Source organism: Asterias amurensis, chromosome 18 (genome assembly GCF_032118995.1).
Source record: "Asterias amurensis chromosome 18, ASM3211899v1".
In the NCBI taxonomy this organism is placed as follows: domain Eukaryota; kingdom Metazoa; phylum Echinodermata; class Asteroidea; order Forcipulatida; family Asteriidae; genus Asterias; species Asterias amurensis.
The window spans coordinates 11,749,726-11,775,760 of NC_092665.1; the positions used below are offsets into that span (position 1 = coordinate 11,749,726).

A 26,035-nucleotide genomic window follows, 5' to 3' on the forward strand; every position below is an offset into this window, starting at 1 on the left:
GTTTTGAAAATGACAAGTATCTTAAAGACTGTGTGACCTGTGACATCATGTTAACAAAAAAAACACAGAATCTGGACTTCCTGCAGGCACGATTTGTACACAGCTCAATGGAAGAAAACATAAAATCTTCTATTTTATTGAGATTGCACTGTCTAATTCTTATCAACTTTTGATATGATGAAAGGGGGCACATCTTAAAACATGTCCAGCTCTTACTCTCATAATTCTTGGTTTTATGTGGCAATTATGACACAAAATGTCAACTTTCCCATAGGACCAGTGTGGTACCTTGCCTGCCAGAATACTCAAAGAAAGCACAAGGTCACACTTATTGTAAACAAAGTTCACATGGTCTACACAATAATGTGAACAGTACATCCTGTTTACTCAACTTTTATTTATTTTTGTTTCCGGCAGCAGTTCCAGAGCTCCTATAGATTATACCAGCGCCTCTGCCCTGACTCTGCTACAAACTCCTCCAGTCAGAAAGGTACGCTTGTCTTTTCCTCCATCTTCATCTTTCAGGTTCTCTACCACTTAATCTTAGATCTTGTCTTTGTACCACAACATTCAAATCTCTTCTCAAAACTTTATCTTATGTCACAGGTTTTCAAGGTACGCTTGTCTTTTCCTCCATCTTCATCTTTCAGGTTCTCTACCACTTAATCTTAGATCTTGTCTTTGTACCACAACATTCAAATCTCTTCTCAAAACTTTATCTTATGTCACAGGTTTTCAAGGTACGCTTGCCTTTTCCTCCATCTTCATCTTTCAGGTTCTCTACCACTTAATCTTAGATCTTGTCTTTGTACCACAACATTCAAATCTCTTCTCAAAACTTATCTTATGTCACAGGTTTTCAAGGACTAATTTTTTTGTGTCTGTTTTTCTTTGTTTTGTTTTGTTTTGTTTGTTGTTGGTTTTTCTGCGCCTTGAACACCCAGCAGGGTGGATACGTGCGCATTACAAGTCTTATTATTATTATTTATTATTATAAGTTCTCAATCATACATTGCTCTGTCGTGGACCATGTTACTTAAATTTTGTAAACACAATAATTTGCTTACCAAGTTTCATTACCGGCGACCAGTTGCAGTGCAATCATCACATATATTTGTACTCTTGGCAAAATCTGGTGCTATTCTTTGTTTTTACCAATACACCGATGTTTGTGAAGCACCGTTTACTCGGTACTTTCTAAAGCTCTGTAAAAACAAATTCCACAGGCAAATTACTAGAGTAGGATTCAAACCCACAACTTTTGTCACTCTAGAGCAGATGTCTTAAAGGCAGTGGACACTATTGGTAATTACTCAAAATAATTTTTAACATAAAACCTTTCTTGATTATGAGTAATGGGAAGAGGTTGACATCGTGAGAAACGACTCCCTCTGAAGTGACGTAGTTTTTGAGAAAGAAGTATTTTTCCATGAATTTGATTTCGAGACCTCAAGTTTAGAATTTGAGGTCTCGAATACAAGCAACTGAAAGCACACAACTTCGTGTGACAAGGGTGTTTTTTTCTTTCATTATTATCTCGCAACTCCGATGACCAATCAAGCTGAATATTTCACAGGTTTATTATTTTATGCATATGTTGATATACACCAAGTGAGAAGACTGGTCTTTGACATTTACCAATAGTGTCCACTGTCTTTAACACTAGACCATTGAGATTGCCCGGTAATTCCATATTTTAGCAGCGAGTAACGCAACAGTACTCTTTTTCCCCGATGTGAATATAGCGTCTGTTAAAATTTGTGCTACTGGTACTTTTGTACCAACATAAGGTATAGCATTGTAGTTTACTTTGTCTGACATTATATTGTATTCTTTATCCACAATGCAAAACTAACATCTATTAAATTGTTGCGGTACTTGCTGCTAACACATAGGACTCAAACTGCATCTAGCCATCGATCTAGCTGGATGGTCTAGTGGTTGGACATCTGCCACAACAATGCAAAGGTTCTGGTAACGAATCCCACCCATGTGATTTGCCTGTGGATTTTGTTCACAAAACTCATTAAAGGATCTATGTACTTTTTCCTAACAAAAAACACAATGTCCACAGATTTACATTAAACTTACACAGTTTGAAGATTATGGTAGTAGAAAGCTTCCCTTGAAATGTTACTTACTGAGGTGCTGTAGTTTTTTAGAAATGAGTAAAAGTAATAATTTTCGTCTCAGTTTTAGCATGTAAAATGTGTTAACCAGTTATGCTATGGTTTTGGTATACGTGTATACGGGTATATGTGTAATATTTTAGCATGTAAAATTAGCACTGGGGATTTTACATGCTAAAATAATTTTGGTTACATGAGACCAAAACTATTTTGTGACTCATTTTACTCATTTCGCAAAAACTACACAACCTTAGTTAGTAATATTTGAAGAGAAGCTTTCCACTATCATTATCTTCAAACCCTGTAAGTTTAATGTAAATCTGTGGACATTTTGAAAAAGTACCCGAATCCTTTAAAGAACCGAGTAATTATATTGACTGATTTTTTATTTATTTTATGGTTTTTTTTGCAGAGGACACCAACCAAGCTTAGAAACGAAGGGACACCAACTGTACATTCCATACATTCTATACTCAAAGTGCGGAACACCAGTCAAAGGATACCTACCGAGGCCAAGGAAGGCAAAGCTAAGAAAAGCGTCCGTAAGTCACAAAAGAAAAATTCTGTTTATCTACAATTTCAGACTCAGACTTTTATCTGAAATAATTTTGATTGGAACAAAGACCAATTGAGCCTGCAACCTCTAAGTTATTTCACCCTAATGTTGGAGGTCTTTTACTACTGTCAATATCACAAGTTACAAAAGAAAAACTGCTCACCCACTATTTTAGGGACGAGAACTCTCAGACTTTTATCTGAAATGTTTTGGATTTGAACAAAGAAAAATTGACTGGAGCGAGAATTGAACCTGCGAAATCTAGATTAACATGATGGCACCCTACCAATTGAGCTATCAAACCTGAATGTTGGCGATCTCCTTATTTTGTCAATATCTTCATATGGGGGTGCCAGTCAGAAGCTATACTGTAACATGTTTTTGTCACGTAGCTTTTATCTGAATTCAGACAATTATAGACACTTTGACAGTTGAAAATTTGAGGAAGTTCAAAAACTTTGTGAAGAGTCTGTTGCCCGTGGGTTGTGTGTACGCGCGTGCGCTTAGAAAAAGATTACGCACGCGCCCTTAGAAATAGATGATGCGCTGTTACTATGAATTGCATTCCACGTGATAATCTTGGAAGCCAGAAGGTTATAAACAGCTCCAGCTGGTCATTATCAACCGTCTAAACACCCCAACGTGACGCGCTCTCAGGAGTAGAGAAACTGTCTGGAGTATTTATGAATGAACTTTTTCTCTCTATCTATGAATCAGGTGCTAAGTTTGAGGTGGACTTCCCTACTCCCCCATCTGTCACACACAAGAGTGCCTTCTGTGAGTGAATCGTCAGATTTCTGTTTTCAGATTTCAGTTTCCAACTTCTTGTGGTCAAACCAGCCCCTTCCCTTTGATCTTCTTATTCATTGTTTATCCCTTGTTTTTTTTGTGTGGTTTCTGCCTCCCCCTCTCTCTCTCTCTCTCTCTATTTATGTATTACCTTAAAGGCAGTGGACACTATAAATAATTATTAGCATAAAACCTTACTTTGTAACATGTAAAGAGGAGAGGTTGATAGTATAAAACATTGTGAGAAACGGCTCCCTCTGAAATAATGTAGATTTCGAAAAAGAAGTAATTTTCCTCGATATTTGATTTCGAGACATCAGATTTAGAATTTGAGGTCTCGAAATCAAGCATCAGAAAGCACACAACTTCGGGTGACAAGGGTGTTTTTTCTTTCATTATTATCTCGCAACTTCGATGACCGATTGAGCTCAAATTTTCACAGGTTTGTTATTTCATGCATATGTTGAGATACAGTGAGTGAGAAGACTGGTCTTTGACAATTACCAATAGTGTCCACTGTCTTTAATACTGCTTATTTTTCACTGGTATACCTGTTCATGTGTGTTGTGTCTTGTGTTGTGTTGTCATTTAGCCTTCGAGAAAAACTCTGCTAGGGTTGAATCGTCAGGCCGTTTACTTTTTGTCTTTCTTTTTTTCCAAATTTAGTTACCTCAAATGTTGAAGCCTTTACTGAGGCCAATAAATTATACCACATAATCACAATTTGTCCATAGTGTAATGATTGGGGGAGGCAAATTCCTTGATATCCCAGAATGGACCATTCCATATATCTAAGAGGGGGGTCAGGTCCCAGAATGGATCTTGGATGGTATGGCAGTAAATATTTGCCCTTTCGCTTTTCGGGATAAAGTTGGAGGTTGTTGCCATCCCTTATTTCTAGTTCCCTGCAGCGATGGGAAATCTCAGATTTTTAGATAAAACCCCCAAAATGGGTCATGGCACATTTTAATCATCTCACTGCTTTCTCCAAAATGCAATGCCCTTGGGCAATCAAAGTCCTTCGATATCCTAGAGTGGACCATTCCACATATCCAAGAGGGGGGTTAGGTCCTAGTAGTTTTTTTATTTGAGAGGGTTAAAAGGTACTTTCCCCCATTTCCTCTGGCACAAAATTGTGCAGACATTTTACCTTTGTTAATGTTTTTTGGTTGCAGCCAAACCGACCTCGGAGCAGACTGCGAAGCCAACACCTGTTCCTAAGAGAATCACCTTCGCTGACGACACCAAACCTAGAACGCCCTCACCGGTCATCGTCAAAACGTACGTTACCCACCATTTAGCAAAATGTACCCAAAGAGGACAACATTTTATTCAGATCAGAAATTATGATATAATTACATATTTCTGGTAATGAAACCAAAGGTGCCACATAGATAAACTTAATCGCTGTAGCTTGCAAGCCTGAGGAACCCTTTAAACAAGGGTATTTGCAATGAACCTTCCGTCGATTTCACAAAACTCTTCCTAACTTGGGATTAATCTTATGACTTGGGACAAGTCCCAACCCTGCACTGTCGCATGCAGACTTTAAGATTAATCCTAAGTTAGGAAGAGTTACTCGTCCTAACTCGAGATAAGACAAGTCCTAACTCTTTGTGAAATCAACGGCAGAAATACAGGAGTTAACCCCTACGCTTCCTCGACGAGAGTTCTGGGTTCTTTTTTGTGCACTGCCAATTCTAGTACACGTGGCCACATGGCTGCATGTCCCATCTGAAGGACAAAACAATAATGGTAAAGTATCTTGTTAAATGACACAAGTGTCACGACCGGAACTCGAATCCACACCCTGTTGATTAGAAACACCAGAGCTTGAATCAGGTGACCTTAACCACTCGGCCATGACACACCACAAATAATGTTTACAAACTTCAAGATTTCTAAATGGGCAGTTTAGGTTACTTTCAGGGGGAACAAATGATCAGCCAAGAATATTTAATCAAGTACAGGGACTTTGATTTTACAGGGAACCAGTTGCAGTTGAGCTGATGTTTGATGTCACACCACCCCTCAACGAGTCGCCCACCCCAGATGCTGAAATGGCGACCCCGCCCCTCCAACCACGGACCCCCAGCCCAGAGCGATCGCCCCTTCCCAGTGACCGGACACCATCGCCCCAGGTGCAACCATCGACCCCACTACCCCAACCAACCACCCCTGATGAGGAATACCAACAGGCAGTCACCCCCACCCCAGGGGATCGTTTGTCACAGGATACGTCACCCAGTCTGACTGAAAGTCCACCGACTGAGAATTTTGAGATGGCCGTGGGGATGTTTGTCGACGATGAGATAGCGTTTAACTTTGATGCTCCGCATGATCTGGAAGAGGATTTAGCTATGGAAGTGACTGATCAACAAAAAGGTAAGACTTTATTTTTCAAAGTTGGGGGGGGGGGGCGTTGGTCTTTAGGGTTTGGTGATTAAGTGTTCAATCAATCAATCTTAACACTTATATGGCGCCATATTCCAACGATCATTGCTCATGGTGCCGTACAGTTAGCTCTTGTTAGCAGATGAGATTTGAGTGACGTCTAAAACAAAAATGTATTGTAGGTGATTGTCTGATGTTGTTGGGAAGATTGTTCTATTCCCCGGGGGCCGCTACAGAAAAGGCACAGTAACCCCCAACTGTGTTTGCTTCTAGGAATGAATAATGCAGATCTTTTTCGAACTGGAGCGCAAGTTATGAGATGTTTTGTGGAAGATCAGTAGGTTGGTCAGGTATGGTGGACCACAGGAATTCAGACAATCGACACACGAGCAACATGATCTTGTGTTGAATTCCTGCAGTTGTATTGAAGGTGTTACAGAAAATTTGTATAGGTGAACAATTTACTTTGAGAATCCCCAAGGGTGGTGGTAGCTGGTAACCTAGCCATGCGTGATACCAGTTATCAAATATAATCGGATTGCTTCAGTAGAAACAAAGAATGCTACCAGCGGCAGTTAGGTGGTAACCATGGTCGAATTTCACGGCTCTGCTTACTGCCGAATTCTGCGTTTACGATCACGATTTTCTGCTTACGTATAAGCGCCGAATTTCTGCGCTAGCCATGTAAGCATAGAATGCCTTGTAATGTGGAGTACGCACGCGTACAACCCATAATACCCCGCTAACCTGTGAAATACGCTGGACGTATGCACAGAATTCCCTGCTTCCGCAAGCGCTGATTCTTTGCTTGCGGAAAGCAGAGCCATGAAATTAGGGCCTGTTTGGTTCAAAGCAAACAAAGACATTTACCAAAAATTTGCAAATTCGTAAAAAGACAAATAATTTTTTGGGTAGAATTGATCTATTTATTCCATTCCTGAACAATTTATTCAATTTTTTAGTCCACTCATAAGCTACGTCTAAACTCACCATCAAAATCAAATCCTACTTTTAGTTCTTTGATTAGGTCACCTGACATTCCCCCTATCATCAAAAGAGTCGTTTCCAAAACACTATAATTTAATCTAACCCAAACAAACAAACAAACAAACAAAACAGTCTTCTATTGTACTTCAAACCCTTACGCAAATCTAATTTAAAACTACGAGTTATGTAAAAATCGCAAATTCTAAAAATGTTATTTTCTGTGTACATTTTATAATTGATTTGTTCAGTTTTGTGTCGGTCGGATACACTCATCTAGGTCTTTTATTCAACTGAAAAGGCTACAATCTAAGTCTAAAATATTCACAAACATATAAAAACAACTATGAAAACAAGTAAAACCTACGGACCAATTAAAATATTACGTTTACGTGAGGTAGGGTGTTTTCAGTATGTAATGGCAGATCAGTTTAACATTGCATTGTTTTAAGTCTAAAAAATAACAGAGTACCAGCATTTTGGCCGGTAACTCGAGCCTGACGAAACTTTTTAACAGTTAATGATCGCTGAGCCAGAAAAAATGCGATGAATGAATGACAATCCATGTATTGATTTACATCTTGGATTTTTACTCAATATTTTTTTTTAACAGTTAATAGCTTATTTTCCACACAAAAAAACCAATCAGCCCTTAACAAGAAAAAAATCAATATTGTTGCATTTGGACGAGAAGAACACCAATTTAAAACAAATTTGATTTGTGAAAAGAAATTTGAAAAAAAAATAAAATTGAAAAGCGGTCTCAACTACACATCACATAGCAAGTTGGCTGGTAAACCAAAATAGACCAAAATAGGACTGTTGATAGTGGTTTTTTTTCTTCCGAACTCATATCTTCCCTTCCCTATTCACTTTGTGTTCATCTGGCCTTAACAGTCAAAATCAAATTTTATTTTAATTGTGAGGAAATTAACGGTATTATTCAAAATTGTATAATGCACAAAAAAATAACAGGTTTGCTTTTATTGGCGAAAAAATGGTTAGATAGGCAACACCAACTAATGCCATAGGAATATCTTTTTTATACCACGCCCAATATGTGTCATAGGGAGATGTACACCCCCCCCCCCGGGATTTTTTTTGTTTTACCCACTCTTTCCCTCTGATGTGGAAGTAACCCCTCCCCCCCCCCCACTCACGCCGAAAAACCTCTACAGAATCCCTGAGACTCCCAGAACACAATAAAGACACAATAGAGTGAGGGTTTTTGTTTTTTTTTGGGGGTGGGGGGGGGTGTAAGCCATGAATTCCAAGCACCAAACGTTGAATTTTTTCCCCACTGCATCTTGACAAAATTAATTTAAACACTTTAAAATCATTATCACAAACAAGTGCATATTAAAAGTATAGGACGGTTAAGACGTAAAATATCTTAAAATTACAAATGTATACCGCACAACTAATGTTTTTCCCCCAAATTATAAATGCCTAAGTAGGCCATCATCCACATTTTTTTGTGGGGTGGGGGGGGGGGGGGGGGGTTTAAAAGATGAGGTTGAACTCGGGTATATTTTATTGCTCATTAAAAATTACTCGTCTTCAACTGTGTCTTCCGGTCGGACGCGCATGATACCAGCTTTAATCCATAAGATGATGTAGTCCGCGAGAAACGCCGGGAGCATGGACATCGGCTTGCAGAAGAACTTTGCCTCTGCGCCAGGTAGATAGCGTCTCCACGGCCACCTTGCGCACAGGGCGTGCTCAGCAGCGTCCGTTACCAAGTGGAGATTCGGGGAAGCTCTGCTGAGCGTACCTCGCAGGCCGCGTTGCACTGTAGAGAGAAATTAGTAACACGTAGTTGAGGACGCAATACTGGATTTGGCCAATTATAAGGGCTCAATTTCATAATGCTGTTTGGCAGAAAAATTTGCTCAGGGAATTTTTCTTCAAAGCAAGAAATAGCAGGGAACCAGTCGCAAATTATATGCATTACATGGTATTTTGGCTGGTAACCCGTTTCTGCTTAGCAATATATTTTGCTAAGCAACATTTTGGGCTTTTAACAATAGGGGAAGGTATATATTTAGTTATTGCTCCTAAAATGAATGGCAATAAAAAGTTACTTGGTTAGAATAACAGTAGCTTTCAATAGTTTAAAGGAACACGTTGCCTTGGATCGGTCGAGTTGGTCTTTGAAAAGCATTTTGTAACCGTTTGTTTTAAAATCGATATGGTTAGAAAGATGTTGTAAAAGGAGAATACAATGACCTACACAAACATGCCTCGAAATTGCGTGGTTTTCGTTTTACCTCGTCGACAAACACTCGTTGCCTCCGTAAAGAATCAGGTCTGAGTGAAATGAAAACTGAATTTTGAAATTGAGACTTACTGGTGCGGTAGACTACCTCCCCACCAGCGGCCGTCTTCTCCTCCTCTGACAGCCTGTCCCACACCATCCTCAGAGATTCCTCGGCGACCTCTGGGTTGGTCAGGTTGGTCTTGAACGCCGCTGGCTCCAGGATGTGTACAGATACACCCAGGTTCTTCATCACCACCCTGTCATTTAATCGTCCAGGATAAAAAATAAAAACAGGGATGAGATATTTTCAGACTTTTATTAGAATTCAGTCTGTTTTTTAAAAGTCTACCTGATGATAGAAAATGCTGTATTTTTCTCCATTTTAAATAGTTCAGGCTTAAGTAGGATTTGAAACTTTGCATATTGGAAATACGATATGGAAAGGTTTGCGGTAACACCATGTAATGACTATCTCTAAATGAGTTGGGGTCGTTCTGAAAAGAACCGTTGGTTTCAACTTGAAAAGTATGCTCTGATTGTCTTCTGGATAGAGCAAAAAAGAAGACGATCAGAGCATACTGATTGAAACGCCGAGTTGAAACCAACGGTTCTTTTTCAGAACCACCCCAACTCATTTAGAGATAGTCATTACATGGTGTTAACTGTTACCGCAAACCTTTCCATATAGTTCAGGCTTGTTTGTCTGCTTTTCTAGCCCTGAGGATACTGTTCCTAGAAGCGTCTTGGAATCTATAACTCCAGGGGTTATGAAAACATGTACATGCCATCATTTCAATGTATCGTATCTCCTAAGATATGGGTCCCAGTTTCAAACTTGTAAAAATCCCGGTAAAAACTTTGTTTACTGATTCCCCTAATTTTTTTTTAAATGTCAATGACCCGTGTTGTGTTGTTGTACAGTGTATGCACATTGTCGGCCGTGTGGCGTTTACACGCTGACCATATTTGTACATATGCAATTTGACCCCCAAAAGCAAAAGGGTCAGAACTAAGAAGTCTCCCGAATTCTGCATAATCTGTACTCCGCGGTAGTAGAATATAAAGCAAGACAAGTTCTGAAACGAACATGATCTACCCAGCAAGTAGATAAAAAGACGGTGTACCACAAACCAAATATATATATATTGACATGTCTGTATGATTTCGTTTTTGAAAGGGCAAGGGCACCAAGGCATTTTCTCCATGGTAAAAGCCACCTTCTGTGAGAAAATTGTAAATTTCTACTGAGCGTTTTAAGGGCACCAAGGCAATGGGGGCATGGAGGCAATCACCTTTGTTGCCTCTGTGAAGTGCTGGACCTGCATTGTTACCTGTACCTCACTATGCAATGCCTTAAAACCCGTTAGGGTCAGCCTTGATTTTACTACACTAGGTTGGATAGAAAGATTTTCATTTTTGAAATTTTGCAAAGGGGACTTATATTTGAAAACCTTAAAGTCAATTGAAGACTTTTAAAGGGGCACCAAGGCCCAGGTATTGGGCAACGATGGCCTGCTTAGCCTGCGTGTAATTCCAACCCTGATTTAGAGATATTCATCTTACCGTATGTTATCGGAGAAGGCCTCCACGCCTGCCTTGGAGAGTGCGTACACCATGGACACCGTCGGGAATATACCGACCATGCTCGACATGTTGACGATGCGTCCCTGCGCTTTCCTGATCAGCGGGAAGAAGACGTTCGCGACCTCAATGCTGCCGACGAGGTTGACCTCCAGAACGCGCGTGATCTCATCGCGTTTGAGCCAATCGTAGCAGCCGATCGGTCCGTTGATACCAGCATTGTTGATCAGTCCCCACAGACCTGCGCAACAAAAAAGGCAACAAATGTGATTATTATATAAGTTTGTTGCTGTCCAAATGAAGCATTGTTCAGGAGTGATATCACTGGCATGTCAACAAAAGTCTGGGTTGGGGGTTGGAAGGGGTTTGGGAGTAATAAAATGTTCATGTTTTACGACCATACTTTCAGGAAGATGAAAGACTTGATCCACATTATTACCATCTATAAATATCTAACTGAAATTACATCCTCTGTAAACCCGTAAGATGTGAAACCCTTTAAAGACAGTGGACACTATTGGTATTGGTAATTGTCAAAGACCAGTCTTCTCACTTGGTGTATCTCAACATATGCATAAAATAACAAACCTGTGAAAATTTGAGCTTGATTGGTCGTTGAAGTTGCGAGATAACTATGAAAGAAAAAGAAACCCGTGTCACACGAAGTTGTGTGCTTTCAGATGCTTGATTTTGAGACCTCAAATTCTAAACTTGAGGTCTGGAAAAATCAAATTCGTGGAAAATTACTTCTTTCTCGAAAACTACGTCACTTCAGAGGGAGTTGTTTCTCACAATGTTTAATACTATCAACCTCTCCCCATTACTTGTTACCAAGTAAGGTTTTATGCTAATAATTTTTTTGAGTAATTACTGAAAGTGTCCACTGCCTTTAAACTCAGTCTGCTTCATGTGCACATCAAAAGGGAACTGTTTTCCAATCATAGTGTGAGCCAGAGGGGTGTCTGAGTGTCTTTTGGAGACCCTAGTGTAAATTAGGACGCCCTGTTTTATCTGTCATTTAAATGTAAATACATGTTCATATGATCTCACACCTGGAAGTTCAGCAGACCTTTATGAAAATGCTGCTGAGCAGATTTGGGTTAACAACTATGTATCGTGTGGTGTTGGTGCCGGTTCCCAGCTGATTTTTGCTAAGCTAATGAATGAAAAGCTCAAGATTCTACAACCGACCTGTTCATCTTTGTTGACAAACAACTGGTTCATCCTTTGACTTTCTGTTTTGAAATAATTTGTATAAATTTTAAAAAGCAAAAACTTTGACTGGTCTTTCCCACTTTTTTCCCCTGATAAACTCATGTTCTGATTTAACATATACGGGCAGTTAACCACAAACTGTTAGCCTTAATAAGTGATGCCAAAGATTTGTTCAGAATGTGCTACCCCCTAAGGCCGCCGAGTACGATCGCAAAACTCTCCAAACATTTATCGTTAGGGGGCACTCCAAATATCCGATACCTGAGAAACGCTAACAATTCAGGATGGGAAAATGTTTTGCTATCAGCCCAGAGGGCACTATACACTTGACTGACTTGGACACATGTCTCTCTGAAGCGAGGGGGTGGGGTTTCACTCCCCCAGGGCAGTTGGCCAAATTCTATCAAGGAGATATCTAACATCACCGCCAGGTGGCGAGGGGTTGAACTTGAGGGCTTGCTCAGGGAAGGAAGTAAAATATTTGGACCATTGACCGCAGGTCGTTCACCCGGCTGTGGAGCTTCAGGTGACTCCTTGTGCATATAGAATGTTTGCCAGGAATCTGGCGATGGGGACGGGAACTGACAAGGTGAATGCGGGCATACGGGGTACATGGTTTAACACATTTGACAGTTGCGTGACGACTACTTGAAACTAACCCAAAACAAAATTTTCCGCTTTGAAGGGTTGCGGAGTGTTGGCTACTGTTTTGAGGTGATGGAAGTTTGTTTAGAAACATATTTGTTTGAAAATTATCACAAGTATTTTGTTGGAAGCAGATTTGTTAACAAAATATTACAAAATAGGTCATCTCTATACAATGTCCTATAAAAGATGAACAAACGCAAGTATTTCACTGGTATTTTCACAGATTATTTATTCTGTTGGGTTTTTTGTTTGCTTTTGTAAAGTACATTGATGCTGCTTTATGTACTAAATAAATCTTGTTATTTTTTACCAAATTTTTTTGTTGTTTAGGGTTAAGCAAATATTGCAGAATACCAGTAAACAAAATGGTCCATGTGACATTGTATTTTTTTTTGGCTGGTAACCTTATTCTGGTAAGCACAGAATGTGGTTTAAACTGGTGTTTGAAGTTTTTCTTGAAAAAACAGCGTCAGCGTTGTTTCGTAATTTTTGTCATTTATCAAGTCTTGTTTTTACTGGCAAGACATTTTTCAGAGGCCTCACTCTTGTTTTGACTTTGGTGTCCCCAGAAAGAACTTTGGTGTCCCATAATCTAACACTTTTTTAATGGCGATGCCCTCATTGCCACGGATAGTGGCTTCTTTAGGAGAGAAATTCCAGGCATGTCTTTCATGAAAATTTGACACTGGGTGAAAATACGTGCACTCTCCAGGTTAAACCCGATAGTTCACCGTCGCTTTAAAAACCGTACGATCGTTGAACTCGGTTGTTGTACGACAGAGAGCATTCATATCGATGTGACTGAGGGTAATGTGGTAAAATGATATCTTGTTATAAACACCTGGGGCCAATTTCATAGAGCTGCTTAAGCAAAAAATTTGCTTAAGCACGAAAACAGCTCGCTTATTTTACCCATGTTACTGGCCAAAATGTTATGCCATATACATTGATTGTGACTGGTAACTAGCTGTTGTTCACTTAGCATAACAATTGAGTGGAGTCTTGGCCGGTAATCTGATTTTACTAAGCAAGGATTTTTTTGCTTAAGCAAAATTTTGTGCTTAAGCAGCTCTATGAAATTGGGCCCTGGTCTCACCTGCTAAAGAATTGACACCATGAAATGAACGGCTAATCAGTCTCTTAAAGGCGCTGGATACTATTGGTAATTACTCAAAATAATAGCATAAAAATTTACTTGGTAACGAGCAATGGAGAGCTGTTGATAGTATAAAACATTGTGAGAAACAGCTTCCTCTGAATAACATAGGTTTTGAGAAAGAGGTATTTTCTCATTTGTGCGGGTGTTTTTTCTTTCATTATTCTCCTGAAAATTCAAAGACCAATTGAGTCCAAATTTTCACAGATTTGTTATTGTATGCATACAATGTTTGTTGGGAATGGGATACATCAAGTGAGATTACTGGTCTTGAGTGCAAACCAGCGGGTCCGTGATTAGACTTGTTGGCATCCAGACTAGCACGGTATGAAGGGCATGTGATAAACACATTGAATGTACCATCCGCCCGGGTAATAGTTAAAAAAGCAGGACAGTTCTTTTCAGAACTGAGAAGTCTCCCGAACCCCCGAACATCTACTCCGCGGTAGTAGAATAAAGCAAGACAGTTCTCTAAGAACAAACTCTACCTGGCAAGTAGATAGACACATGGTGTTACCACAAACCAAATATACATTGATACCTCACCATGCAATGCCTCAAATCCTATATGAACACATTGAATGTTGTTACCATGTGCATGTACCATTCGATTGTCTATTGCACAGTACAAAGCATGTGTGTACATGTACAGTTCATGTAAATGGAGCATAAATGTAGCACACACTATGACTGTAACCCCAAGGTTATGAATTTCACCTCCGACATGCATGCAAAATTTGCCTTGTACTTTTTCCTTCAATTTTAGACATCACAAGATCCCGACTTAAATTTGAAAAACATACGATCGACAACGACATTGTAACTTTCTGTCACATACACATGGCTTATTCTTTGTAGTCTGTGTCCCGTTTTCACTTGTAATACTTAGAGCATGAATACTTTAAAGGAGCCAGACGATTGGGCTGCGTAAATATTCTTTTTAGTCTGTGTTCCGTTTTCACTCACAATGTTAGAGCATGAATACTTCAAAAGAGCCAGACGATTGGGCTGCGTAAATATTCTTTGTAGTCTGTGTCCCGTTTTCACTCGTAATGCTTAGAGCATGAATACTTTAAAGGAGCCAGTCGATTGGGCTGCGGTTTAGTTTCTGGAACGCCGATTCATTTTACGGTACAGTTTTACACAATTATCAACACTTTTGAGTTAGAAATGTTCTCCTTTGTTACATTGCTTCCCCCCCCCCCCCCGAGATGTATGTAAGTCCAAAGTTGAAATGACATCTTTTGTTAAAGTTTGATGTCTTTAGGATTATTTTACAATGTGGTTTCTTGGTAATTGTACATGCTGGACAACCAACAATGCAAGGTGTAGTCTACGTGTGACACTTTTAATGCTTAGGTAAGGTCTGCGGTAGCACCTTGTATAAATCTCTTTAAAGTAGTGTTAAATAGTGTGAGATTATCTAGTTGTGGCTGCTGCTCAACTTGTGGTAAAACAGGGAAGATCGTTTTTCCTACTTAAAGACACTGGACACTATCGGTAATTGTCAAAGACCAGTCTTACAGTGAACACTATTCAAAGACTAGCCGTCACAGTTGGTGTATCTCAACATATGCATAAAATAACAAACCTGTGGAAATTTGAGCTCAATCGGTCATCGAAGTTGCAAAAAAATAATGAAAGGAAAAAAAAACCTTTTCACACGAAGTTGTGTGCGTTTAGATGGTTGATTTCGAGACCTCAAGTTCTAAATCTGAGGTCTCGAAATCAAATTCATGGAAAATTACTTCTTTCTCGAAAACTACATTACTTCAGAGGGAGCCGTTTCTCACAATGTTTTATACCATCAACCTTTCCCCATTACTCGTCACCAAGAAAGGTTTTATGCTAATAATTATTTTGAGTAACTACCAATAGTGTCCACTGCCTTTAAATATGATTTTTCGATTCACCCTCAGAAAAATCAGTAGAGTTGTTGTGAAATAGCCAGAAAATAATCTGTAAAAGCCTAAACCATTTAGTGTTCTCCCTTAGTTGTGTTCCACTGGCTAAATGCCAGGGCCCAAATTCATAGAGCTGCTAAGCACAAAAATTTGCTTAGGATGAAATTTCTTCCTTGATGAAAACAGGGTTACCAACCAAATTTCCTTGTGATTTTCAGGATAACCAAACAAAAGCTGAATACCAGTAACAAGCACTATGTAACAAATGGAAATTTGGCTGGTAATCCTGTTTTTATCAGGGAATAATTTTCATGCTTAGCAAATGTTTGTGCTTAGCAGCTCTATGACATTGGGCCCAGTTAAAACAACAGAGGACTAGTCAAAATTCTCCCCAAGTGGTCCTGCTGGCTAGTTCAGTGTTAGAGAGCAACCCCGTTTAATTTGAAATATGGACTAGTGAAAAAAGCTGACGGGCTTTTGACAGAGGTTACTGGTCCTGCTAGCCAGTCACTTTAAAGGTTAAGGGCAAACCCTGCCATTTTGTACATGTAGGTCAGCACTTGTGATTAATAAAACTGTCTCAGGCCTGATACTTCACGAAGGCAAAGAAGGTAGTTGCCTCCACGCCACCTGGTCATTGCCTTGGTGCCCTTGAAATGCTCCAGTAGAAATTTACACTTTCCTTAAAAGGGTATCCCTTCACCGAAGAGAAAATGACTTGGTGCCCTTGCCCTTTCAAAAAACATAACATACTGCCTGTTTTTCAAAAATGTGTGGAAGGAAATACTTGCCTGTGTTTTCAGGGAGGATCTGTTTGACTTTTGCCAGGGCTTGATGGATACTCTCGCTGTTCGTCACGTCCATCTGTATCGGTGTGATCCTCCCGATCGCACCGTCCCCGTTCTCTTGAAACTTCTGCATCCCTGCTTTGGTCAGGCACGTCGCAATGACGTTGAGTTTCCTCTTGTGGGACAGCGTGCGGGCCAGAAGGTAACCAAACCCGGTGTCGCAGCCCGTGATGAGAACGTAACGTCCACTGACGTTCAAAAACTGTCTGTCCATGACGGCCTGGACGAGAATGGCGATGACAATCACCACGGCAACGAGAACTACCCAGTGAACCATTGTTGTAGTTTTGGAGAGTTTTTGTCCCCCGATCACTACCTAATTTTTTTTAAATTGACTAAATATCTCCTGTGATACAGTGGTCAGTCTTTCTGTTACAGTTTTAGAAGTTGAACACGGTGTGGGAGTTCCTGAAATTCATCTTAAAAAGTTCCACTAATGCATTTCCCAAGCACTATTTTTCGCAAGAGCAGGCAAACCCGAACCAAATCCAAAATTGTAAACAAACTTTCGCAGGTCAGTTGAGTTACAGCTTCAAATCGGAATTTAAATTAGATGTTTTTGTTGACATTGTTCAGCCGTAAAAACCGATTATATATCCGTTCGGCTTCCCTGAAGACTCTGTCACTTTGGTTCACCTCAAGACAGGCCGATCCCTTAATGACAGTCGACAAGTTTGTCCAGGGCAATTTGGGCTCGATGTCTAAACAACGACACAAACCGGTGTTGAACGTTTTGTTAAACAGAAACGCTGGATGATTCTAATTGAAATACCAAGCTAGCCTGAGGGGTTACTGTGTGCCGATTGAAGAAAGAAGAAGAGAAAAAAACCGGACGGGCCGAATGGTGCTGTGCTCCCTGTGCAGCGGCAACAACAAAAAACTTGACATCAACGTTGCTCATTCTCGATTGTGAGTTATTTCCCCGGGTTTGTGAATGTAAACTCAATCCCTCGAGGTACAAACAAGAGAGACGTATTGACTCACTTCCGCCAGCTGTCTCCTTGAGCCAGTCCCCTCCAAAAAAAAAACAACAAGACAAGGTCTTGATCCGACAACGATACCTCAGGTCTGTTGACCAGGACAACCCCTCGGAACGTGACTGCTACGCTGATCCGATGCTCACACTCTTGACTAACGGCAGCCGGATAAAAGTACATGTAGTCAGTAACGCACACACACTCTCTCTCTCTCTCTCTCTGATCCACCACGCTGCCTGGCTGTTAAACTCATGTGTATAATTCCATCCTTCACTGAACTCGAACCCTTATGTACCAGAACCTGACCTACACTAAACCACCAACCCACCTTTTGTTCCCAATTTCCTTCCACGGTACGTTTTTTTTTTTTTTTTTTTTTTTTTTTTTCCCCCTCCAATTTTTTTCCCGTCTCCTTTTCTTTTATGAGGAGAACTGCCCCCAGGGCTGAATGCTGGGTCCTTTTCCAGCCCATGCTGCTGTGTTCTAGATTTCCAGTGGGAGTACAGAGTGTTGTGACCCTGATAGGGCGATGGGTAGTGCTGGGTTAGCGGTAGGGGGTTTGAAGCGGGTTATAACATGTACACCTTGAGGGTTAAGCACCGTGGTGCTCACGGACCAGATAGATCAAGTTTGTTTGATTGATTGCAACTGGAGGCAATATTTTTAGAACAAATTGAACAAGATTTACAAATACAACATTGTTGTTATGATAATTTTTTTAAATTTTTTTAGGGGGGAGGGTGGAAGTGGGATATAATAAATTAATATCTTTTTGAAATATTTTTTATTATAAAGCATATTATCTCTGTATTGTTTGTTTATTTTGTTAGTCAGTAATTCAATGAAGTATTTATTATATTTACTTTATTTGAAAACAGTCTTTGCCGCCTTTCAGAAAGCTAATTTGGTAAGAAGCACTGCAACTGTAAATGTACAACATTTTTGAGAGACAGTTCCCTTCAAATGAATGTGTTTGTAGAGAGAGGAATTGAAAAACATTTCAATCTGAGAAATGTTTCTGCATGAGATGTTTCTCAGGTATCTGCTCAAGATAAACAGCAATAGAGAGGTTTTGCAAATACTATAGTTGCGGATACGTGTCACGTGAACACACAAAGTGTTTGTATATGTGTATCCGTAGACTTGCGAAACCTCTCTATTATCTCAAAAACAATACTAACTTTTGAAATGAAATTTTCACAGGTTAGTTTTTACAGTGTGTACTGCATTTATAAAGGAAACAATCAGCGTTAAAAAAAACCAAAGGTAACCTTTATCCTAAAACTTAACAAATTTCATGGAAACTGTGTCTATCGTGTGGCGTTGAAGATTTAAAATTTAAATTAATCATTTTTGGGGTGGGGTATTTATTTATTCTAGAGTGTTCGTGTACAGACGATAATAAAAATAAAACAGGCAGAAGTACAACATAAACAATGTCGTACAAATTCAAAAATTAACAAGATAAATAAAAAAATATATATATAGAATGATAGATTTCAATTTCAAACCCCCCCCCCCAAAAAAAAAGAAAAGACAGGACAAAAAACTGGTTCAATTATTTCACTCATGGCAGCTTGATGTATAAATGTGCAGCCAACCATGAAATTCTGTCCCTAGATTAGCCTTTCACGGTTGGTCGATCAGCAAATTGAAGGTTGGGGGGAGAGCTGTGCATGCATGGCCAGGGTAGACTTGGCTTTAAAAACGGAGCGCCTTGTAAAAGAATCTAGGGGTCATGCAAACTTTTTCCCTGGCAGCTGCGGCTTCCTCTTTTTTTCGATGTAGTATTGTCAGACGACAGACAAAGGCGATGTGCACTTTTTTTTGTATGGCACAGCACAAAATTAGTATTGGGGGAATAATAAACTCATTCGATTGTGGTCTGAAAATTAATATATATCTCAAACAGCTACTTGAACGAAAGTTTGATTTTTTTTTTAAGGGAGGGTACACGTTTGGTAATTGTCAAAGACCAGTCTTCTCACTTGGTGTATCCCATCATAACCATAATATAACAAGCCTGTGAAAATTTGGGCTCAATTGGTCATTGAAGTTGTGAGAAAATGATGAAAGAAAAAAACACCCTTGTTGGACGAATTTGTGTGCTTTCAGATAAGAAAAATAGATTTCTAGCTAGAAGTCTTTTATTATTTTAGTGAGAAATTACCTCTTTCTCAAAATCTATGCTACTTCAGAGGGAGCTGTTTAATACTATCAACAGCTCTCCAATGCTCATGACCAAGTCAGTTTTTAAGTTAATATTTGTTTTGAGTAATTACCTTTTAAGGGATGGTATAAAGTATACATTTGGTATTCGATCTTGAAATGAATGACAATGGAAACCCTTGGTTAGAAGCCTACAACAGGGTTTGATAGTATGAAGTATTTTGGGGAAAAACACATGTAAAGGGAAGGTACACGGTTGGTTATTACTCAAAACGAATATTAACTTAAAGTTTTTAAGTTACTGAGCATTGGACTTTTTACTGAGCATTGGAGAGATGTTGATAGTATAAAACATTGTTGGAAACGACTCCCTCTGAAGTAACAAAGTTTTTGAGAAAGAGGTAATTTCTCACTAAAATAATAAAAGACTTCTAGCTAGAAGTCTTTTATTCCTATCTGAAAGCACACAAATTCGTCCACCAAGGGTGTTTTTTCTTTCATCATTTTCTCGCAAGGATGACCGAGTGAGCCCAACTTTTCACAGGTTTGTTATTTTATGCTTATGACGGGATACTACAAGTGAGAACACTGGTCTTTGACAATTACCAAATGTGTACGGTGCCTTTAACTTCATTTAAAAAGATAATGGATCCAAAATTTGAATCTGAAAAGCGTTAAGCGGTAACGCTTTAAAAACACCAAAGTTCAAGTTCGGTGCTCTTAACCGCACGGCCACGACACGCCACAAACCAAATGGCAGATACAAACGACAACTAAAATAGATTGTCAAGAGTTCAAAATCTGAGCAATTTTTCAAAAGAGAGCCTTTACAAAGCCAGAGACAGATATAAATGACAACTAAATTAAGGCTGTCAAAAGTTCAAAACCTGCTGGGGGGGTGTTTTTCCAACAAGGTTTATCTGAACTTCAGTCACGCAAAGTTTTTGTTCCTTTTCAAAAGCTCTTCATCACTCCATGCCATCAATGCTTTGAAGAAAATACTAATTATATTCAGGCAATTTATCAAATGCACTGAAGAATGAATAAACGTGAAGGAAAATGTGAATAAACGAAAAGCAAATTGTGTCGCTGGCATTATACCAGCCTTGCCCCTTCTTCTTAATGTACCTTTGACCTCGCATCCCAATTCGCACGAACGTGGTTTCGTAGTAGACAAAGTCCTAATAACTTTCCAAAAACTCTGAAGTGGACGGACAAATTACTCGCATATATCAAACTTGTTAAAGTTGTGGAGAGACTTGACTGATCAAAGAGTAACTATCACAGGTATACCCTCCCTTTAAAGGGTCTGGGTACTTTTTGGAACACAAATAACAATGTCCGCAGATTTACATTAAACTTAGACCGATTGAAGATAATGATAGTCGAAAGCGTACCTTAAAATAATAGTTGCTGAGGTGCTGTAGTTTTTGTGAAATGAGTAAAACAATGTCACAAAAAAACGTTTTACATGCTTAAATAATTTTCAAGATAACGATGGTAGAAAGCTTTCCTTAAAATATTACTTGCTGGGGTACTGTAGTTTTTGAGAAATGAGTAAAAACAATTCTCATTTCTCAAAAACTACAGTACCCCAGCAAGTAATATTTTAAGGAAAGCTTTCTACCATCGTTATCTTCAAACTGTGTGAGTTTAATGTAAATCTGTGGACATTGAGTTTTGTGTCTTACAAAAAGTACCCAGACCCTTTAAAGACACTGGACACTATTGGTACGTGTTCGAGAGCATAGATGTTAGATTCGGGAAAAGCTCCTAGGCCAGTCCGTTTAAAAAAGGATGGATTTTAAAATCAAAAAATAAAAAAATAGTCAAAAAAAGGATGCTGCCACAAAAAAGGATGCGGACGGGGACGATCAACTGTTTTTTTTTATATATTTGGCCTAAGCACAAGTTATTATTATTTGCTGACCTGTATCCTGTAAACCTGTGTGATTGTAAACCAAGCGGACATCCTCAGGTGTAAAACTGTAACAAGATGCAAGGATTTCCTGGTCTTTGTGTTATCATTTTATCCTTAGAGGGCAGTCACTTCCCAGTTTCATAGAGCTGCTTAGCGGCCGATTTTTCATGCTTACTGCGCGATTTCCACTTTACGATTAACCGTAAGCACATAAAGGCGTGCTAACCTTCCGGTGCTTACTGCACAAAAATAAATGATGCCACAATGCAAATCCATGGTGAACACGCAATAAGGCTGCCTAATTTTTTGCTAACCTTTGAAATACACTTGCACCTTAGCAAAATGTTCTGCTCCAGTAAGCTCAAAAATTTGCTGACCGTTAAAGACAGTGGACACTATTGGTAACTGTCAAAGACTAGCCTTCACAGTTGGTGTATTTCAACATATGCATGAAATAACTAAACTGTGCAAATTTGAGCTCAATCGGTCATCAAAGTTGCGAGATAATAATGAAAGAAGAAAACACCCTTGTCACACGAAGTTGTTTGCGTTTAGATGGTTGATTTTGAGACCTCAAGTTCTAAACTTGAGGTCTCGAAAATCAAATTTGATGAAAATTACTTCTTTCTCAAAAACTATGGCACTTCAGAGGGAGCCGTTCCTCACAATGTTTTATACCATCAACCTCTCCCCATTACTCGTCACCAAGAAAGGTTTTATGCTAATAGATATTTTGAGTAATTACCAATAGTGTCCACTGCTTTTAAGCAGTGCTATTAAATTGGGCCCAGATTGGCTCGGTGGTTTCTGTCCCGGCCACCTCTGTGGACCATGGTTCGAGCCCGGACAGGAGCCTGGCATGTGGATTGGGTTTTGCAGTCCCTACACTGACTGTGTGGGTTTTCCCTGTACAGGGGTTTTCCTCCAACATCTAAAACTGAAATTTCTTCACTGTTTTCTCTACAAAAAGTTGGTGTGATATTTTTATTAGGACGCGTTGCCGACTATATAATTCAGATTCAGATTACAAAATCTGTGTCAAAGAGGTTTTAATTACAAGGTTTTTAATACCAGAACATTTTCATTTCAACTGCAAAATGTGGACCCAATGTTAAGATCTAATAATAATAACAATAATAATAATAAAGACTTGTAATGCGCACACATATCCACCCTACAAGGCGCAGATCTATAACTCTCACCCCTGTTAACCGGCATTCGTCTTCCTTTTTGCTGAACTAAAAATTTGTTTTTAATCAAGCCTTCTGTTTTGTTTTTTTTTTCTTCTTTTTCTGCAGAATCTCCAGAAAAGTTGGAACTCCGATTGTCATCAGAGGAGGACATCAACACTGGAGATGAAGTCGGAGACGAGTTAGAAGGTGAAGAAGATGAGTTTAAAGATGCTGATGATAAAACGGAAGAAGAAGAGGATGAGGATGAGGATGAGGAGGAAGAGGAAGAGATAGAGAGCAAACCGTTATATTTCAGCGATCTTATCCCCTCACCACGCCCTCCAATCCGTCCAGTTGCACCTCATACTGCCACGCCCCGCTCTTCTCAACGCTCCACCCTTGGCTCTGCCCTTAGCTCTGCCTTAAGCTTTTCTCCCTTAAAGTACTCCCCACTCCCCAAGAAGAGAGATGAGGTCATCGCCGTGGAAGAGACGACCGCTGACGACGAGGTTGCTCCAGACGAAGACAAGGAAGAGGAGATGCCTCCTTCGGAGGAAACCGCTCCGACGACGTCCGACGACTTCCCTCAGACGGAGGAAGGTATCCAGACCTCGCCCATGGACCTCCTGGCGGGGACCAGCCACCAGGAGATGTCCGTGCAGACCACGCCCGGCTTGGCCCTGAGGCAAGAGGGCTCCATGCCGACCCGGGTCCCGTTCGAGGCGTCGCTGTTGTCTGTTCACGATGGGGAGGTGATGACTCCGCCTACCAGTGGGGAAGAGATGGGCGAGGAGTCTTCATCGGAGCCAACTACCAGCCAAGATGAAGGTGTTGTTGAAACAGGTTTGTACCTTTTTTTTATAATCTGAAGTGATATTTTGGCAAGTAACGATAACCCATGAAGAATTTTTGCGTCAACTCTTTGTATCTTTGTGATGTTAGTTTCCACCAAAAAAAAAGGTTTTAATTTTGACAGCTATCAGGCCTGTATGCTTTATTTTTGGTAAAGGGCAAGGGCACCAAGGCATTTCCTCCTTGGTAAAGGGCACCCTATGCGGAAATTGTAAATTTCTACTAGAGCATTTCAAGTGCACCAAAGCAATGACCAGGGCCCAATTTCATAGAGCTGCTAAGCACACAAACTTGCTTAGCATGAAATTTCTTACTTGATAAAAACAAGGATTACCAACCAATTTTCCATTTGTTGCATATTGCCTGTTACTGTTTTTGAAGCTGTTGTTTGCTCAACCTTAAAATCATGTGGAAACCTTGTTGGTAATCCTGTACTATCAAGGAAGAAATTTCATGCTAAGCAAATTTGTTTGCTTAGCAGCTCTATGAAATTGGGCCCAGGAGGCATGGAGTCAATTGTTGCCTCCGTGAAGAATCAGGCCTGAGCTAAACCAAACAGAAACAAAAGTTTTGAATATGTAACTCTGAGGATCCCTCTGTACATGTAGTTGAGACCTGGGCCCAATTTCATAGAGCTGCTAAGCACAAAAAATTTGCTTAGCATGAAATTTCTTCCTTGATAAAAACAAGATTACCAACCAAATTTTAATTTGTTGCCTATTGCTTGTTACTGGCATTCAGCTGTTGTTTGCTTAAATCCTGAACATCATGTGGAAATTTGGTTGGTAATTCTGTTGTTATTAAGGAAGAAATTTCATGCTGAGCAAAATTTTGTGCTTACAGGCTTTATGAAATTGGGCACAGGCATCACGTTCTTCCTACATGAGTCCGATTTCTGATTTTAAAGCCCTCCGAAAAATCAGCCAAATTGTGATTTAAAAGTACTTAATTTATTGACGCCATTTTCTTGCTTAATTCTTTTATTTCTATCTTTGCCTCCCTTTTCCTTCTTAGTCCATCATCATTTCTTTATGATGCTCTTTCCTTTATAAACAAAATCTGTTGAATTATAATTGTTAACATTTTGAAAATGCTTGTAAAAAACACCACATATAATTATTGTCATGTGTGTCATAACTGTTATATTTGTATTATTTATGATTGTCAATTTAATTATCTTTTTCCCCTCTCTTTTAGGGATGAGGAGTTCTTGTTTTTGAAAACACTCTGTGTTAATTTATGCTACATTTTTGTGTTGTTTTGGTACATTGTTTGTATTTCTGGTTCATTGAATAATTTGATGTTAATGGAATGTTGAATTTTGTGATATTTTTAGGCGTTGTTGTTGAGGAATTTTGATGAAAATTTTACCCTTCATTGAAATTATTTGATTTGATGGAATTTTGAATTTTTTTATGAATGTTCAGGCTTCATTTAATCATTTTATTTTGATGGAATTTTGAATTTGGCTGGAATTTTGATTGTAATTTGCACCTCTGAACATCCACAGATGGAGAGGTAGACTTGATGACAAGTCGTTAGGCGCTGCCTATTTGTCTGCCTTTCATGCAACAGTCACAGTGCGATGTTACACATACTGGGATCGAGGGTGTGTGTATCGTCCCCGCAGCTACACCGCGCTGTAACTACACACCGCGCTTAACAATTACCGTCTTGACTTCAAGACTAATGGAGAGGGCACACTACAGATGTAATAATATTGTTACTATTATTTGTTTTGCAGACTTTCAGCCTAGTAACCAGATTGATGTTGCCATGGAAACAAGCCAGCAAGATGAGGAGGAGGTTGTTAAGCAAGAGTCAGTAAAACCAAAGAGAGGTTAGCCATTAGCTTCTTATAATTATAAACAAGGCCCTCTGTTGGCAAACATCTTTCAGTTTGTTTTATTAGCCTTGATTCAAGGCTGTAAAGAGTAGAGAATACATGTACCTGTGCATCTACTTTTGCTTGCTTCTTTGACTGTGTACTGAGTCGGGTGCCTAGTTAAGCTTTCTTATGAATATTGATTCTTATCAACAGCCAATCACAGCAAGCTGACTGTTGGTTAGCTTGGACTTTCGACATGTTGATTTATATGTTTTATATATTCATTGTGTGTTGTGATGTGCTCATCAAATCTAGTAATATGGAGATTCAACAAACCATTGATTTATATATGCAAATAATCTTTCTGTGTGATTTTACAACTCTGCTCATGATTGGTTGTGACTATGAAAGTTGTTTTTTACTCGCCCAGCAGACTAACATGGGAGGGTGTTTTGACTGGACCCCGCCGTCTCTGGTGACCAGCTCTGCATTATCCTTGACATCATTAGGGGATCAGACTATTTTATGCTTTTTGGTTTTATGTACATGTACCATACAGGGATGAGATTGTTCAGACTTTTGGCTGAATTCGGACTTTTTATGTCGGCCTGGTGAAGAAAATCAGACAATATTTTTTCCCACAATTAAAGAA

At 39.5% G+C, this 26,035-nt stretch overlaps 2 protein-coding genes across 4 annotated transcripts in view; one reads left to right on the forward strand and one right to left on the reverse strand.

Annotated features, from left to right (window-relative positions):
- The window catches only part of LOC139950801 (protein ELYS-like), a 68,271-nt gene that overhangs the window by 32,475 nt on the left and 9,761 nt on the right, over nucleotides 1–26,035 (forward strand). For 2 of the 3 annotated variants that reach the window (XM_071949615.1, XM_071949616.1), the window contains 7 exons: nucleotides 418–490; nucleotides 2,542–2,671; nucleotides 3,403–3,462; nucleotides 4,650–4,755; nucleotides 5,462–5,859; nucleotides 22,830–23,546; nucleotides 25,300–25,395. In XM_071949615.1, coding sequence (XP_071805716.1) covers nucleotides 418–490; nucleotides 2,542–2,671; nucleotides 3,403–3,462; nucleotides 4,650–4,755; nucleotides 5,462–5,859; nucleotides 22,830–23,546; nucleotides 25,300–25,395 — 1,580 coding nt within the window. The remainder of the gene's footprint in view (nucleotides 1–417; nucleotides 491–2,541; nucleotides 2,672–3,402; nucleotides 3,463–4,649; nucleotides 4,756–5,461; nucleotides 5,860–22,829; nucleotides 23,547–25,299; nucleotides 25,396–26,035) is intronic. The other variant, XM_071949617.1, reaches the window with a different exon arrangement.
- Nucleotides 8,397–17,556, reverse strand: LOC139950805 (retinol dehydrogenase 7-like). Its single transcript, XM_071949624.1, has 4 exons — nucleotides 16,408–17,556; nucleotides 10,676–10,934; nucleotides 9,203–9,369; nucleotides 8,397–8,644 (listed from the first exon to the last, which is right to left on the reverse strand). The coding sequence occupies exons 1-4, from the start codon at nucleotides 16,739–16,741 to the stop codon at nucleotides 8,403–8,405; spliced, it is 1,002 nt and encodes a 333-aa protein (XP_071805725.1). The 5' UTR covers nucleotides 16,742–17,556; the 3' UTR covers nucleotides 8,397–8,402.

Excerpts from the sequence above, each read along its gene's own strand:
- LOC139950805 (XM_071949624.1), bottom strand. The coding sequence starts at position 16,741 with ATGGTTCACTGGGTAGTTCTCGTTGCCGTGGTGATTGTCATCGCCATT. Across the intron at positions 10,935-16,407 it reads GATCCTCCCTGAAAACACAG|GTCTGTGGGGACTGATCAAC; the intron begins GCAAGTATTTCC and ends TTTGTTGCGCAG. Across the intron at positions 8,645-9,202 it reads GGAGGTAGTCTACCGCACCA|TGCAACGCGGCCTGCGAGGT; the intron begins GTAAGTCTCAAT and ends TTCTCTCTACAG.